At 44.0% G+C, this 15,982-nt stretch overlaps 1 protein-coding gene across 2 annotated transcripts in view; it reads right to left on the bottom strand.

Annotated features, from left to right (window-relative positions):
- dym (dymeclin) overlaps positions 1–15,982 on the bottom strand; it is a 71,412-nt gene that overhangs the window by 8,661 nt on the left and 46,769 nt on the right. For both annotated transcript variants that reach the window (XM_069673539.1, XM_069673540.1), the window contains exons 15-16: positions 11,168–11,350; positions 5,695–5,808 (exon numbers count right to left, since the gene is read on the bottom strand). In XM_069673539.1, coding sequence (XP_069529640.1) covers positions 5,695–5,808; positions 11,168–11,350 — 297 coding nt within the window. The remainder of the gene's footprint in view (positions 1–5,694; positions 5,809–11,167; positions 11,351–15,982) is intronic.

Here is a 15,982-nt window from a genome sequence, read left to right as displayed (position 1 = left end):
TTACATCGATAATGAGAGTTCAACAAGACACGTGCCTACTGCGGGAAGAATTATGAACCCGAACGGCAGGAACATAAAGTCCCCCGTGCACGTACGAGATACCGGGCACGAAACGAGAAAAAGAAAAATGATCCTTGAATCACAACGGTTAACATTTTTCCTCCCTCGTCTATATCGGACTGAACCACCGAGGGATTTGGTGCTGCGGGAAGTCTTGGATATCACTTCATGCCTCGCAGCAAAAATGTCCTCGCTATGCTCCAGTGCTTTCTGGGAAAAAATCGGAGCATCTCCGGACTGCCACATCACATCCCTGCTATTATCTCTGTCCTGTATTCTGTCTATACTGTGGCTTCCTCTCTGCACATATCTCCTCTGACTCTCTGCTGCCTCCGCTCCCTCCCTCCTCTCTTCTGTTTTGTTCTCAGTCTGGCAGCTGTCTGGGCCCACTTGGCCTGCGCTCCTATCAGTTAGTTATGGGTCCTGGCGGGTCAGGCCCTCGCCCCTGAACACAGACTGACTGGCTGGCTGGCCTCATATCTGCACTCAGGACTCTGTGTTCCCTTCACTCCTCTGCTCGCTGCTGTGCTGTCAGAGCGTGGCCAGACAGGGAAGAATGCGAGTAGGGAGCAAATATGAACTTAATACACACACAAACACGCACACGCAGTAAGATTTAGTTGCATATACAAGCACTGAACGTTTTGTTTGATCTACTTCATGATCCCTTTGTACTAATTCTGTAATCTAAAAAACTGTATCATGGGAAACAAAGTGCTTACACCAGTCACACATATTAAAAACACTTGTTTTTCAGGCCACTTTCACACAGTGCTGATACAAAACATCCACCCTAATGTTGTTGGTCCTCTTGTCCTAACTTGTAGTTATAATGAGGTGACACTGCAATGTTTACAATGATACTTTAATTAAATGGAGGGGGGAAATAACAAGGGGGAAAAGTCTATGTAAATATTAGAGAATCTCTGATTCAGTCAGCTAATTTGGTGAAGATTATTTTGGGATAAATAACCATGAATTTATTAGAGACCTCCTAAGGATGAATTATAATGACTTCAGTGATTATTTAGCCCCTTTTTACACTGCCAGTTCAAGGCAGGATTACGCCTCTGTTACGTTCTGTCTTCTATGTGCCGTGTGTGTGTTTAAACCTCGTGCACTTTTAGCATCCGCTTGATCCAAACTTAAACTGCTAAACTTAAGACATTTCCATCACTCTCATTGTACTTTGTGTTTAGCGCTAATTAGCAAATGTTAGCACGCTAAAAAGCTCAGCCCCTTTTACACTGCCAGTTCAAGGCGGGATCATTACGCCTCTGTTACGTTCCGTCTTCGATGTAGAACGCACGGAGGCGGAATGATGGGGCGAAGTCGTTCCGCCTCCGAGGTAGTAACAGAGGCAAAACGGCGTCAGTGTAAACGGTGGAGCCGGCAGGGCTGAAAAGCGCTGCGTGTGTATTTGAAGCATGTGCTGTTTGTTTACACCTCGCTCACGTTTTACTTCTGCAACACTGGAATGCTAAGTAAAAACACACTCTGGGGCGGCTTTAGGCTGGTGTTGCATGGCTGCAGGCTGCATGGTGGCGGAGCTTCGTCATGACGCTATGGCCGAACCTGAGTGTAAAAAGGGCTTCTGACTTTTGATGTGCCGTCATCATCTGGTCTGTCACTTAAACTTGTCGAATACTTTGGTTTATTTATAAGTGCTGATTAGTACATGTTAGCATGTTAAAAAGCTAAACTATGATGGTGATCACGCAATTGACCAATGCATTGTTATTGGTAGCATGTTTCAATCATGGTTGCCTAGCCCGCTTGTCATGAAAGACTTTGGGCTTTTTTTTTCAAAGTTGGTGGGTTGCAGTGTTTTTGTGTAGTTGCTTACTTGGGCTTGCTCCCGGTATGTCCCCTATTACATTATACTTTATTCATTCCCATGCATTGTATCGTCTTTTGGGCTTGTTTTTCTAGACACGATTGCTTGTCTCCCTCAGGATCTGGCAACGCTGGTTACAGTGCTGGTGTTAGCATTTTTTGACATAACACTTGAGCGGTTTTCATTTAAAATGGTTGCCTAAAATTAATAGATTTATTTCTTGTGTGGTTAGCAAATCATGTTCAAGTATTGGAACTTAATAGTAGCAAAGTTTGTCAGTTTCTTGTTAATACACACACCCAAAAACAAGTGTTCTGAATCTACTCCATTGGTCGGAGAGGCCTTACAGTGAGAAAATGCCTACACACTGCGTGGTCAATGTGTGGGAAAGTACGTCTGACCAGCCTTCAGACCTATAGACCTTCAGGTACCGAACAACAGCTGGTCAGCCCTGTCAGCCCTCCGGCACCCCCTCCGTCCCTTCCTCAGGAGCCAGAGAGTCTGAGGCGATCGCTGCTCAATACGGCAGATTTCAGCTGGTCGGGCTAAACAACACATTCCACAGGCTGTGCCCATGAGAGCCGATCAGCCTCACACACACCCTGAAACAACACACACACACACAAAGAACGAGAGGGAGACGGTTGAGTGACGAGGGACCGGGGTCGTCCTCGGGGTATTTACCACCTTCTTTTAACCCTTTCTTTCAGTTGGGAGCTAATTAGCATGCCCACGTCTCTGTGTCAATGCTTTTAGGTCCTTTAAGTCAACAGGCTCTTTGTCCTCTTATGTCTACAACTGAAACAACATGGTCAGTATAATCTAAACAGTATTATTTACTCAACAACTGTCAGCTCTTCCCAGCAAATGGACTTAAAGGCAGCTAATTTAAGCTGTGTCCATACTAAGAGGGCTAATATGTAAATGCTGCGTACATGTGACGATCACACTGGTTTTTAGGATGTTTTTGACAACTTCTCTGTACACAGTAAAATACAAACATTATAGAGGAATATGGGCACTTTGCTAAAGACTAATGAATGTTTCTTTCCTCTTTCCAGTCGCCCAAAGACCTTCGTTACAGAGAGTGTAATCTCTTAATGCTGACTTGGTGATTAACTGTGCTCATGGGAAACAAGGCTTTTGCAAAACGCAGATGCAGGTCGCCCGGTGAGGGTCAGGGGCTGCTGGGTAGTGAAGTTTAGAAGGACTTTCTGTCACCTCTAACTTTCTTTGTGATTGATCATTTTAAATGTCAATATAGCGGAGCACGCAGCGCAGCTGTTGTCATTAACCTGCGTGACTTTATCATGGCAGCGCAGCAGCTTCGGATTGATTGCTGGTTCGCAGATAGGATGTATTAATGAGCAGCAGTTACATCACTATTTGATGGTTGTTTGTGCGAAAGTGTAAATGATTAGAATGAGAACTTTAAGGGACCAGCAGCAGGTGTGAGGGAGAAGTGAATGTGAGCACAGATTATGATTGATTCTTTTGCCCGTGAAGTAAACACCGGAGCACATTTTCACAAGACACATCTATTCTGAGTCAAATCAAAAGTCGAAAGGACTTTTTTTTCTGTAAAAAAACTTTGAGTTTTGGTTGTGAAGGTTAAAGAGACAAAACAGAGAGAAAGAAGTGTATTTAAATGGAACCATCTTAGTCGATATGGTGCAACTTCAAGTAAGAATCTAAAAGATTTTCATGTAAATAAATGTCTGTTAAGTCTCTATCTATCGCTGAATGAGGTAACACAATGGTGATTGAGCCTATGGCCCATTGATGAAAGCCTTTCCATTTGCAGTATTACAGACTGAGTGTCTGTGGCGACAAGCAGCGCCCAGTTAGTGACGCGTTTTCCATCACCCAGCAGTGGTTGGTCTGCCTGTTACGGCTGTATGTGTTCCCTGCACTGTTTGTCCCTTTTGCCTTTCTGTTGTCTTCCCAGCTCTTCCCTGCTGATTGCACAATGAGGTTCACCTGGTCTTGGATGCTTAAAAACCCCAGACTTGGCATCTGAAGGGGAGAGGCTTCTGGAGTTGGGACTGCTGTGGTTCTGCCTCTCAGACTGGGATTTTGTGTTGTTGTGTTCTAGTTGCTTTTGTTAGCCTTCAGTTAATTTGGTTGTTAGTATTGTTTATAATAAATCCCTGTGGATAGTTGTTAGGCCAGTGAAATGAATCTTTATTACTACATTTAAAAGTAATAAAGTGCATCTCATTGAAGCTGAATAACATGCTCAAACCTAACGTGTGATTTTTACAAAGGAACCGACATCTCTTTCTTGTCAGCTCTCTCTACACACACACAACTGATTGAGACACCAATAACCCCTCTAGGAGCTCTTCCTGAGTAATTACCGACTCATCGATGATTCCACACAACATTAATCCAACCTATGGATTTTTTTTGCATTGAGGATCTGAAAAGCAGAATGAGCTCATAAGATGAGAGGGAAGCGAGCGGTGGAGAGACAGCTGTTTGTTTGAGTGATAGCACCATCAATCGGCGGGGACTTCTCCCCGAGGAGACATAGCCTGGATATTCTCTTCGCTTCATGTCACCCTGCGGAGCTGGAGAGCACTCGGGCTGTGGAGAGTCAACGTGAGACTCAACAACACTTGTGCGGGGAAATAAAGACCGGCTTTCATTGCCGCACAATCATGGACACACAAAGTTACAAGAACGAGAAAAAGGATGATATTTCCAGCCTGCTTGTGGTACCTAGTGTCTCCTAAAGAGTACCTAAAGAGTAGCATGGGAGGCAGAGCCTTCAATCATCAGGCCCCTCTCCTTTGGTATCATCTACCAGTCAGGGTCCAGGAGAGACACCCTCTCTACCTATCTCCAAACATACAGAGACTGAGATGATGAAACAAACTTGCATAATCCATCTACAGCCGTCTACAGGAGTGAGTGCCACAGAATCAGCATCCCCGCTGAAGGACACAGCAGGGCTAGCCACATGTCTCCATGTGTAACTCTACGGCTCTGTGGTCGATGGCTACATTAACGCTCCGATGTGCCGGCTGCGAGTGAGACAGAGAGAGAGAGAGAGAGAGCACATGGACCCGTGGCCACGCACCATCTCTCTTCCACGTCGGCAAGCGAGACAAATGCCTCACAGCCAGCCGCCAAGTATAGAACATGAAACACATGATGAAACATGCAATTAAGAGCTTCTGTGCTGGTGAGGAGCGGAGTGGGGAGACCGCTGGTTACATATTTCCTCGCTGATTAATGGAGGAGCACCGGGAAGGGCGGGGGTTAGCGAACCCGCCAGGGGTGTCGGGAGTGTTGGGTAACGAGGCGCAGTGGCAGATTTATGTCCCGCCCCCTCCCCGAGATCTTATGTGCCCATGACAAAGTGCCCCCTAGTCCCCCATCCCATCTCCTTGAAATGTCATTACATGTTCGCGTGGAGCGGGCCGGCAGAGATGGAATGAAGATGGGCATTAATGCTAATGAGAATTGGGCTTTAGCCTTTTGTCTCGTGTCCCAGTGGCTCCTTCCATCTTCCCTCGCCCCAGTCCATATCCCCGTGCCATACCTCTCCGTCTCACACCTGTCCAGACAAACTAATTCTCATTTCTTCACAACACGAGCGCCAATTCAGCGTACCTCGCAGCCTTCCACAACAAATTGTCCCCTCTACACAGGAACCATCATGTCCAATATGTACCACTTGTTTTTTCCTCCACCAGTCTCATATTTCATTATTTCATTTATGCTCCCCCAATCCATCTGTTGCCTACTGTGTGTGTGTGTGTGTGTGTGTGTGTGTGAGAGAGATTTACCTTCAGTCTGTCATTGGGCAGGGCCTGGGCTCCTTTCATGATGACCTCCTGAACCCTCTCCACCGACAGGTCACTTCCAGCCTGCTCCAGACGCTGACTGAAGAAGCCGATCACCTAAAGGTCACGCAGGAGGAAACAACCAGTCACAACACTGAAAACAAATCTGCCTAAAATACATCAGCAATTAACAATTTTATATTTATTGAAATACCGTAAAACTTCAAATAAACGCTGATCCCAAATTAACGCCAAGTCCCTTTTACTCCAGGTGTGGCTGCACGTTTGGCTTATTAAACGCCGCACCGCGTTTTTCCCCTTCACTCAAACGCCACACGTCACATTTACAGTTCGCTGTGGTGGCGAGGAGGAAACAGTCGGACCTGAATGCTGTCAGGCGCCAAGTTTGCAGAACAAAAACTAGGAGAAGCAGCAGTGAGACACTTCTCCGTTGATCCCAGGAGAGTGACAGAAAAAGCAAAGCTGAACCCGAAAAAGACGGTAAAAAGGCCGGTATGCGTAGTGGCGGGAGGAAGAAGGCAAACGATCAGCACTAATATGTAAGCGTGAATCCACAGCATGCCAGCACCTCAGAGTCTCTGTCACATGATCAGGATGAAGGATAAAGACATTTACACCACAGTGAGTGACAGGAGGGTCAGGAACGACTTCGCTGCTCGTGCTGCTTTATAGAAGGTAATAAAGTTTGAAATAACGATGATAACAAACGTGTTTCCGTCTCTCAAGCGACATTTTTACAGTAGGCTATGCATAGCACACTAAGTCATTATTTAGATAGGAGTCTTTCTCTCTCTCTCAGTGAAGCAGGTAGGGTTAGACACAAATTGATATGTTGGTCGATAGCCAACATTCTTACTGGTTTCATTCAACATTTTTATAGTTTTTCCATCTTTGTTGTCCATGAGCTTTGTACTAAAATAATTAAAGGCCCGTCTCGTATAGTCCCAAATAAAGGCAGGGTGAGTTTATAGATAAAGGTAAATAAAAGCCCGGGCTATTATAATTGAAGTTAGCTAAATCATTTTCTGACAGAGAGTTAGATGGCTCCATCCAAAGGCACCAAAATCCAACGTAACCAGTACAAATAAAGCTCACCAATTAACATTTTATGTCTCGTTTGTTAAGCTCAAATCATACATATTACATCTACTTAAAAGTACAAACTTGTTTTTTGTTTAACAATGTTTTTTGACCAGTATTAGGTATACAATGGTTTCAGCATTTATGGTGGCAATGAGTAATTGACTTAAAGGAACACATGATATATATGTACCGGAATTCATCATAAAACAGCCATGATATGTCATCAGAGATTAAGGAAACATGCTAAGTCGAAATACTGGCTTCTCCGACAACAATGCTGCAGCCGGTATATTCTCCTCCTGAAACACATGTCTGTGTGTTTTGGCCCGCGTGATCCCGCCCACTGCCCATTTCGTCACCCCGGGTTGCCAGATATGAAACAAATCGGCACACAGGACTCGTTGCCTGTCGTTGTCAAAGCGCACGTCTTGTGCTCGAGTAGTCAAGTGTCCTCGACCTGGCAACCTGTGCGAGCTTCTTGTTGCACTAGAAGCTCAGCTCTGTTTGGGAATAGCTGAGTGTGTGAGTGTGGGTGATGATGGAGCGAGTGAGTGTGTGCGGATCAGCCGAGTGTTATCGGCAACTGAAAATAACAGAATGACGGTACAGTAAGTCTGTGTGTGTAATAAATCCACATACTCCTCAAGACTGAAGCCGCGCTCCCGTGTGTCGCTTCCTGCTCGCTGCTGTGTGTGTAAAGTGACGGGAGTTAGCCACAAAGCTAGCGGCAGCTTCGGCCCTGGGGCAGACCGATAAGTCTTCTCTGTGCTTTCCTACCACAGTCGGAACGCTGAAGCAGGAAAGGCTAACATTCGAATGTGGGGGACAACGCTCTCCAATATTTCCAGTATTTTGAATTTGGACTGCAGTACCCTGTTTAATAACCTTTATTTATAGAGCACTTTTCAAAATCGAAGTTACAAAGTGCTTTACAGAGGCAGCAAAGCAAAAAAAAAACCCAAAAGAACAATTAATTTAACAAATATATAATATTCATTTAAAAGAACTCTTATGACATAAAATTCCTTTAAATTAATGCTAAAAATTTTAGTCCTTTAAATTGTAACTACAATCTTTTTCAAAATAAACATTTATTCTCTTATTATATTCACTCAAACATATCTTTATTTATTCTTTATTTTAGCCGATATATTGTCGTCACTTTGTTTGCCACTTTTCTCTCCAATCATTCTCTGTATTGCCCTCGTTGGACTTCAGCCTGAATCTTTCACCATTAAACCCTGTTCCTGTTTCCAAAGCCACAGGATCTCATGTCATCTTGATCACACTGAGGCTTTATCTCCACTCCCAGCTCTGTCATGACGCTCGCCGACTCCCCTAATCCCACTGTTTGGAGCTGTCACATTGATATTGCAGCAGCCACACCCTATATGATGACACTGGTGTGCAACGTGTAGATCTAAGTTAGAACAAAGTGGCATCATGCTACATATAGATGGCTCCGCTCTGTAAACAATAACAGCGGTGAATGTTCCACCCGGGTAACAACATTACACGCCGTCAACATGAAGAGACGTTAAACGCTAAACGAGCTCGCTTGTTTTGATCTGTTCGAGTTGGGACTACATTTAGCTGCTTTTGCATCAACATACATGCATGGGTTGTCATGTGTCCTAGCAACAGGAAGCTGCTCTGAAAATGTGTCTATAATGTGCAGGAGAGCAGAGCTACATATGGAATAACTCATATGCTGATTACATAACAACGTCGATTGAGAATATTTGCAAATAATTGGGTAAAAGTTGATGGATGCGCAACAAAACTAGTTCTGCTTTGAAAGAGCGGAAGCCTGCACAGATTCAACGTGCTACATACGCAGGCTTCGCCAATATGGCTCAGGGCTACAGACTCAGAACATACATACATACAGCATTTCAGATTACAAATCCTCCATAGGGTCTGAGCATGTTTCATCCCACTTATGAGCACTTCAGTGGAGCTCAAATTATCTGATGCCTTCTGGGTTTTAAGCCCAAACAAGAGATCAAGGAAACGCCGTTTCCACTGCCGCGCTGGTTTCTTCCCACGAGAGATGTTTGATATTTGTTAATTAAAAAACTCTAGGTAATACCGATTCTTTTTCATGTTTTTTTTTTGTCAAACCAACATTAAAAAAAACACATCTAAAGGCAATGTTTTCCCTGCTCTCGTTCTGGGGTTGCTTTAGAGAATTCAAACACACCAAGGCCTATATGAGCACTGTGTGTGTGTGTGTGTGTGTGTCTACATCTATCTAATACTAATCTCTTCATTAACTCTGAAGGCCTCCCATATGGGGTTAATTTAGAGGAGCAAAGCAGCCCCTCATCCTGAATCTCATGCTCACACACACGGATTTGCGAGCGCAGGGAAGGCTTCGGAGAATCGCCTCGGGGAGACTGACTTAACTGAGGGATTCCAGATAGCATGCTTCCCTCATACTTATGGATAACTGCAAAGCCCGTGGCAATGTATGCAGCAACCCCCATCCTTCAACCATACGTACTCATGCACACCAAAGCTTCCCTTCCTCCACTATATGACTAACGCAGGCATGAATGACAGCTTTCCCTCGCTCGGTTCCTTCCTCCCTCACACACCAAAAGATCTCAATGAATATTTGACACGGAGCCTCTTGACACAAGGGGACTGATTAATTCATCAATACTACTTAGGCTCACAGAGCTCTCGGCACGCTGTACAGTCCGACTGCACACTGTGTTACAGATGCAGTTCACATATGTTCCAGGACTGCTGGGCCTTTTTGAAACTTTCCCCGCAGACGGGAAGGACATTCAGGGAAAACTTGTTTAACCTTGATCTATGGAATAATTATAGGGATCAAACTTCCTTTCACACACTACTGACACAGATTTTTCTTACCCATCAGAGACTCGAGTATGTGCTGATGCCAAGTACTAGGGCTGCACGATTATTTTGACTAATATTGAGATTACCATATTTAATCATGGCTATTTATTAATTTTAGGGACAACACCTTTTTAATGTACTTCTACAACTGAAAGCATTGATGCTGGACAAGGGCTTTATACTCTCATCACGCTGCACTATGTAATGTTTTTTTCAGGTGGTTGAACAAGTTAGTTGTGTTACTTTGCAGCGCAGACACATGTTTCATGGACTCTTTGCATATTTTTTTTTCTTGCTTAAAGTGGTAATCTCAAAAATCTCAGTTTTGCCTCTTTGGCGGCACCTATGGTGATAAACGGTAATTGCAGGTGCACACTTCCCAGATATCCAGACAGTGCTGCATGTGTGACGTCCACGGTTGGCTCTGGTTGTAACTCTTGATTTTCCTCGCTGACGGTTGTTTGCCTTCATCTGAGCGTCCAATTTGTTTCTTTTTCTTTGGATTTTCACTTATTTTTTAAGTTGTATCTTCATCGATCTTTTCTTTGTTTGTTCAGCCATAGTAGATTACTGTTTACTCACAACACTTGCAGAGACCGCAAAAGCAGCCGCTTAGCTCCGCCTACCCTCTCTGGCAGACCAACCACTGCTGGGCGATGGAAAACGCGTCACTAACTGGGCGCCGCTTGTGATTTTTCCCGTGAAAGTCGCACCAGACACCCAGTCTGTAATACTGCAAATGCAAAGGCTTTCATCAGTGGGCCATAGGCTCAATCACCATTGTGTGACCTCATTCAGCGATAGATAGTGACTTAACAGACGTGTCTTTGCATGAAAATCTCAACATCACTTCCAAACAACCGATGACGAGCCGTTTCAGGGAAGCTCTGCGTCTTCTGTTCCAGACATTTGACTTTTGTCTCTCCTGACTGGTCTCTGTTGTTTACTCTTCCAACTATAAACTGTCACTGCAAGGAAAGGCTCTCATGATGTGACATGCCAACTACCCTAAAGGGGAAGCCAAAACCTCTCGACCGCCCCCCCCCCGGGGGAGTGGCTGTTGGTTTAGGGAGAGCTTTATTTGACATGCAGCGGAGTTTTCTACGGGCGGAGCGCGCATTTTAAACGTCAATATCACTGTCTATCAATTATTTAATGGTGCAAAGTCATAAACCTAATCGGGATTAATATTCAATTAATTGTGCAGCCTTGCTTAGTACCTCTCAGATACTAATGCGATTAAAAATATATATAATGGTGGTGAAAAAACACTCTGCTAGAACCACACTGTTGTTTGTTATTGTCACATGATAACTGACCTGAAACCAGTTGTTTTTTTGGGGCTAATGGGTTGTGGTATTGGACTGGTGCATTGACTGACATACTCCCCGCCTTAAACCATATTTTAGGCAGTATCTGAGGCCAATAATGATACTGGTGTCGGTAATAGAGCAACTCTATTTTCATATTGGGTTGTGTATCTGGAAAACAAAAGACTGACCGTGTCCAGGTTCTGCATGATGTCCTGGAAGGATGGGTGCGTCCTGAACTGCTCAAACAGCTCCCTCTTGTAGAGCAGCGCGTACACCAGGTTGGGGTTGTGGTGGAGCGAGTTGCACAAGCAAGAGTTGATGATCTCCAGCATCATACGGATCACCTCCTCGATCACATTCAGGTCCTGGGCCTGGGGGAGAGGGAGGATGTAAAGGTTAATTGGTTTCCCCACTACACTGCTTTCACTTATAATGGTGTTTTTAAATGATTGCCTCCTGATAGTTTGATCAGCAGGGGGGAACAGAGGGTGTGGAAGACACAGCGGGTGGATGAGAGGAAGGAAGGGAAGAGGAATGAAAGATGTTGCAAAGTTGTCAGTAAAGGTCTTATCAAGGGACAGAGAGGTGACCTAGTAAGGCACAGATCCGGTCATGTCACAGCATGTTTCCTCTTGGGGCAAAGCCAACTGTCGCTGGTGACAGGTGACAGTATGGGAAGAGAGGGGTGTGGGAACGATGGAGGGAAAGTCTAAGAGGGTTGAGTGGCTGGCTGACATGATGAGTTATCTACAAAGTTTCTCACGCCGAGTCGGCAGGTCACAAATCAAAGGTCAAAGAAGTTTCATAAATGAAGCTGGAGAATTTATACACACAAAGCTTGAAGGGCAGGAACGTTTACAGTCTTTGCTTTAATTGCAGACTACAAAAACAATGCTACAATACAAGTGCAGAGTTTGTTATAGTGATAATAGATTTCACAGTTTTTGCATATTCAGCTCTGTTTATTTGAGTCAGAGGATACGGCGTAAGAAATGCAGAAGGGAGAGGTGATGCCGCTCGCGCCTAATGCATCCTGGGACATGTAGGCACTGCTGGTACGGCTCAGCAATCCAGAGCTTCCTTAGCCAGTTTAGACCAAAAAAAGATGGACGACATGACAGCTCCCTAAAAGTGAAGCCAAAACATTTGGAGCGCCCCCTGCTGACTGGCTGCAGTATAGGTCATAAAGCCCGCCTCCTCCATGTTATCAGATGGGACATGAGTCAAACTATAAAATCAAAATACACGACAAATACATTTTCCTCAAGCATTATTTCTGTCATTATAGTTAGTTCTTATCATGCTGATTTACATCCAAGTGTTCATTTTTCTGACAAGTTTATTTTTAATTAGTTATTTGATGCTGTAAAAATGATGATTGACAGCTCTGTTGACAAATACAGCTCCTGCAGCCGATCTGTTCTGGATTAGCAGTGGAGGAGGAACGCAGGAGGAGATGTAACTAAATCAATTACTACAGCTATTAAAGTTTCATATCTGTGAACGTCTGCTTCAGGCCAACACAAGAAGTTGTTCTGCTGTTAAACACGCCGGCGTGCGGGATCCTTGATGTTTTTTTTTCTAAGTTAAGTGTGTCTTTTGGTTGGCGGAAGTGGCTACGGCGGCTCCACCCGCCGATCTCTTCTGCGCAACTCTGGCTCCAAATGACGTCACCATAGCAAGATGGCAGTGCCTATCACGGGGGCTATTTTGGCTTCAATTTTGTACAATGGGAGCAGATGGAGATGTGTCGTCCATCTTCATATACAGTTGTTGATTTAGACTCACTTAAGAATATATTGCTTCCACTGACTACAATTTCCATCACTACTGAGTAGACGCCAACAGAGAATGTGGCAAAAATTCATACTTGTATTGTATTAGTATGTCATGACATATTTCATTTACTTATTTACCTGTTGAATTGTTTTTGGTTATCAGAAAGAGCTGAAGCCATCAGAATAGTTTTGAAGGGCCGAAAAAGCTCTGGTTCTATTCTGACACTTGTTGGTGCCTTTAAACCTTTAGCCATGGCAGTTAACCCAGAGTGATATATAAGTATTTTGGTATTTCCAAGAAAAGCAGTCAGGTATTCTAAAATCTAATCCGACCATCTGCTCTATTTGGGGAACTTGTGTTTTTAAGCAAAGAGATTCTATCATGTATTGTTATGACCTGTGTACCGCAGACAGACAGCAAACAGACAGACAGACGCCACCGTGACAAGATAACATCCCATAGGCTTGTTCCATGGTGGCACAGAAACGAAACAGCCCGAGAGACTGTGGGAAAACGAATAATCTTAGACGAGATAAAAACAGGGCAGCGATGAATTGGGGAATGTAGTTAAAGAGATGTTGTATGATTTCCTACAGTGTGACATCATGGGCTGATGGTATTATAGATAAGAACACAAGAGGACGCCTTCAGTTTCCAAACCAATCTAAAAAAATATGAAACAGTACAATGCTTTATCTCAATGAAAACAAACACTGCCGGCAACATGGGCTTGAGGCACAATGTTTGGTTTGTATACCAAAAAGAAGAAAGAACACATAACTGCATTATAATTACGTCCACTTCAGAGTATTGGGGAAAAAGGTGCCATTAGCTGCTCAGAAGTCATTACATAAACAGAACGTCCATGTTGGGCAGAACAAAGTGAAATCACCAACAACAGCTCAGAAGATGCCGAGACAAAAATGCAGACTCAGAGAGCGCAGGAGTCAAGAACATCGAAAGCAGCTTAGCTTAATGCGATGGTGTACTAATGCAGTGAGTTCAACAACCAGCACTGTAACACACACTGCAAAAGTTCTGTAACAGGTTTCAGGGCTGACCCCGAGTCTGTATGATTAGCAGGAATAGCTTTACAGAGTCACACTGTAAGTCTGAAGACCACGAACAGTACGTACAGTCTTTCTTACATAAACACCTTCAAACTTTCTTTCTCTAAGTATTGAGGCCCATCCACTATGCTGGACACTTTAGACTTTATACTGGACAATACATCTAATCAATACTGGGGAAAAACCAATTAAAATAAAAGCCCAAACCAATTAGGGACATCATAAATGGCCTACAGACGCACTCTGTCCATTTCTACCCAATGATACAAACTTTCATGGCGTACAAACGGACTCATAACTACAACAAATGGACGTCATGTTTGTATGGATTACCATACAGGCTTTTTGCAATGGCTCTGTTCCTTTAAAGTGTCCCAGTAAGCCATGACAGCACCAGGACCCTGAATGATGACCAGGACCATCATTTGTTTGGATATTTTCATTAGAGTGACAAAACGATAAAATGTCCTCCAGCTTTTTGACTTTGTTTGATAGGATAGCTGAAGAAAGTGGGAATGTGGGGAAGAGAAAGTAGGGGAAGACATGCGCCCAGTGGTCACACGCCGGGAGTTGAGCCTACGACTAGTGTGTCAAGGACTGTAGCCTCTGTATATGGGGCGCCCGCCCTACCAACCGAGCTAAACCAGCGCCCCAAAAAGCACCTAGCTAAGTAAGCTAAGTAAGCTAACCAGCCAATTGGACGAACATTCCTAAAGTTCACAGCAGTTGAGATTTTAGGAAATTATCTATTATGTTTTCTTTTGCCTTCCTGGAGTCGTTTCAGTTTTCTACCACAGCGGTTCTCACACTTTTTGGGGCCAGTTTCTCCCCAAGTGTTTGTCACAATCATGTCAGTTTCTATTGGTCCAAAGCTAACGTGGGCGGGAGTAATGGACACAATATGCTCGTTTCATTGGCGCAATTGGTCCTCATCTATAGACATGCAGTTTTTAATGATGCAGCACAATTTTAGAATTTATTCTAATTATTTCACGGACCCCCAGGCTATGGTTCGCAGACCCTCAGGGGTCCTAGGACCCCACTTTGAGAACCACTGTTGTACATGACATGAACGAACAAACATATTCAAATATTGATTCTACATGACTGCCGGGCTACACAGTCAACGCAGGTGCATAGTTTCCCTGCAGAGTGTGGGCATCAATTCCCAAACAGACCACTATTCTGCAGCTGCTAGAAAAATTGCAGACTGTGTTGTATTGATGATGATGTGGTTTAGTAAAAGACTTAAAACCCATCATAGTCTGGGACATTCGAAAGCTATCACAGCAAGAAGAAAAACAAGCATACCTTTATAACTGTACGTCTGCATCATTGTTACAGGATTGTAAAAGGTGAAAGAACGAAACGACTTCTTTGAAAGCTTAATTGACCAGTTCAGCCAGTTTGTCCCAAACTGTAATCACTATCTTTACAGGAAGCCCTGCCTTTGACAGCACTCATCAGCTACTTCCTCCAGGGTTACATCCTGCCTCATTCAGGCTTTAAACGAGAAAAGAGTATTGCCTTGGAAGTATATAATTCCTGTAAAATACATCAGAAAAAGGAGCTGAGGAAGGCAATATCTGAAACGTATGGATCTATAAAGCTTTATAATTAAAACATCTAGTTTCCTCTGCACCATGAGACTCTGAGAAACAAGAACTGTGGAAGAATTTTGGCGTCTAATTCTCCGTTGCAAGACTTATCCTTGAGGTTTAATTTTCGTGACGAACATCATTGTTCTGATGATGACCTGTTTTGACCAAGAATTTGCTAATACCGGCTAATACCAGATTCAAAAGCAGCAGCTCAGCGAGACGGCGGCAGCAAGCTGATTGGAGGCTGAGATTCCACCTCCAATCTGGGCGAACCATCTGTAACAGAACTGCATGTGGCGGCATTTTATATTCCATCTTCTGTGTCCTGCTTCGGAAACACGTCCTTATCTTATAAATAACTTTCCTGGCGGTGTGGCCTTTTTTCCTGTAGCCACACACACACACACACACACAGCATCACACCCTGAAAGTAGGCAGGAGGATTGGGATGACTGTAAATACCTGTATTTTATTCTGTGCCGCCACACGGATGCAATAATGCATTGCATTGATCTACACAGGCTGGCCGACGGAGGTGTGGAGCTTTAACTAG

This window comes from Semicossyphus pulcher, unplaced genomic scaffold, assembly GCF_022749685.1.
Source record: "Semicossyphus pulcher isolate SPU_LCO1_2020_fin unplaced genomic scaffold, fSemPul1.0.p SCAF_22, whole genome shotgun sequence".
Taxonomy (NCBI): domain Eukaryota; kingdom Metazoa; phylum Chordata; class Actinopteri; order Labriformes; family Labridae; genus Semicossyphus; species Semicossyphus pulcher.
This window is presented reverse-complemented; position numbering and strand designations above follow the sequence as displayed.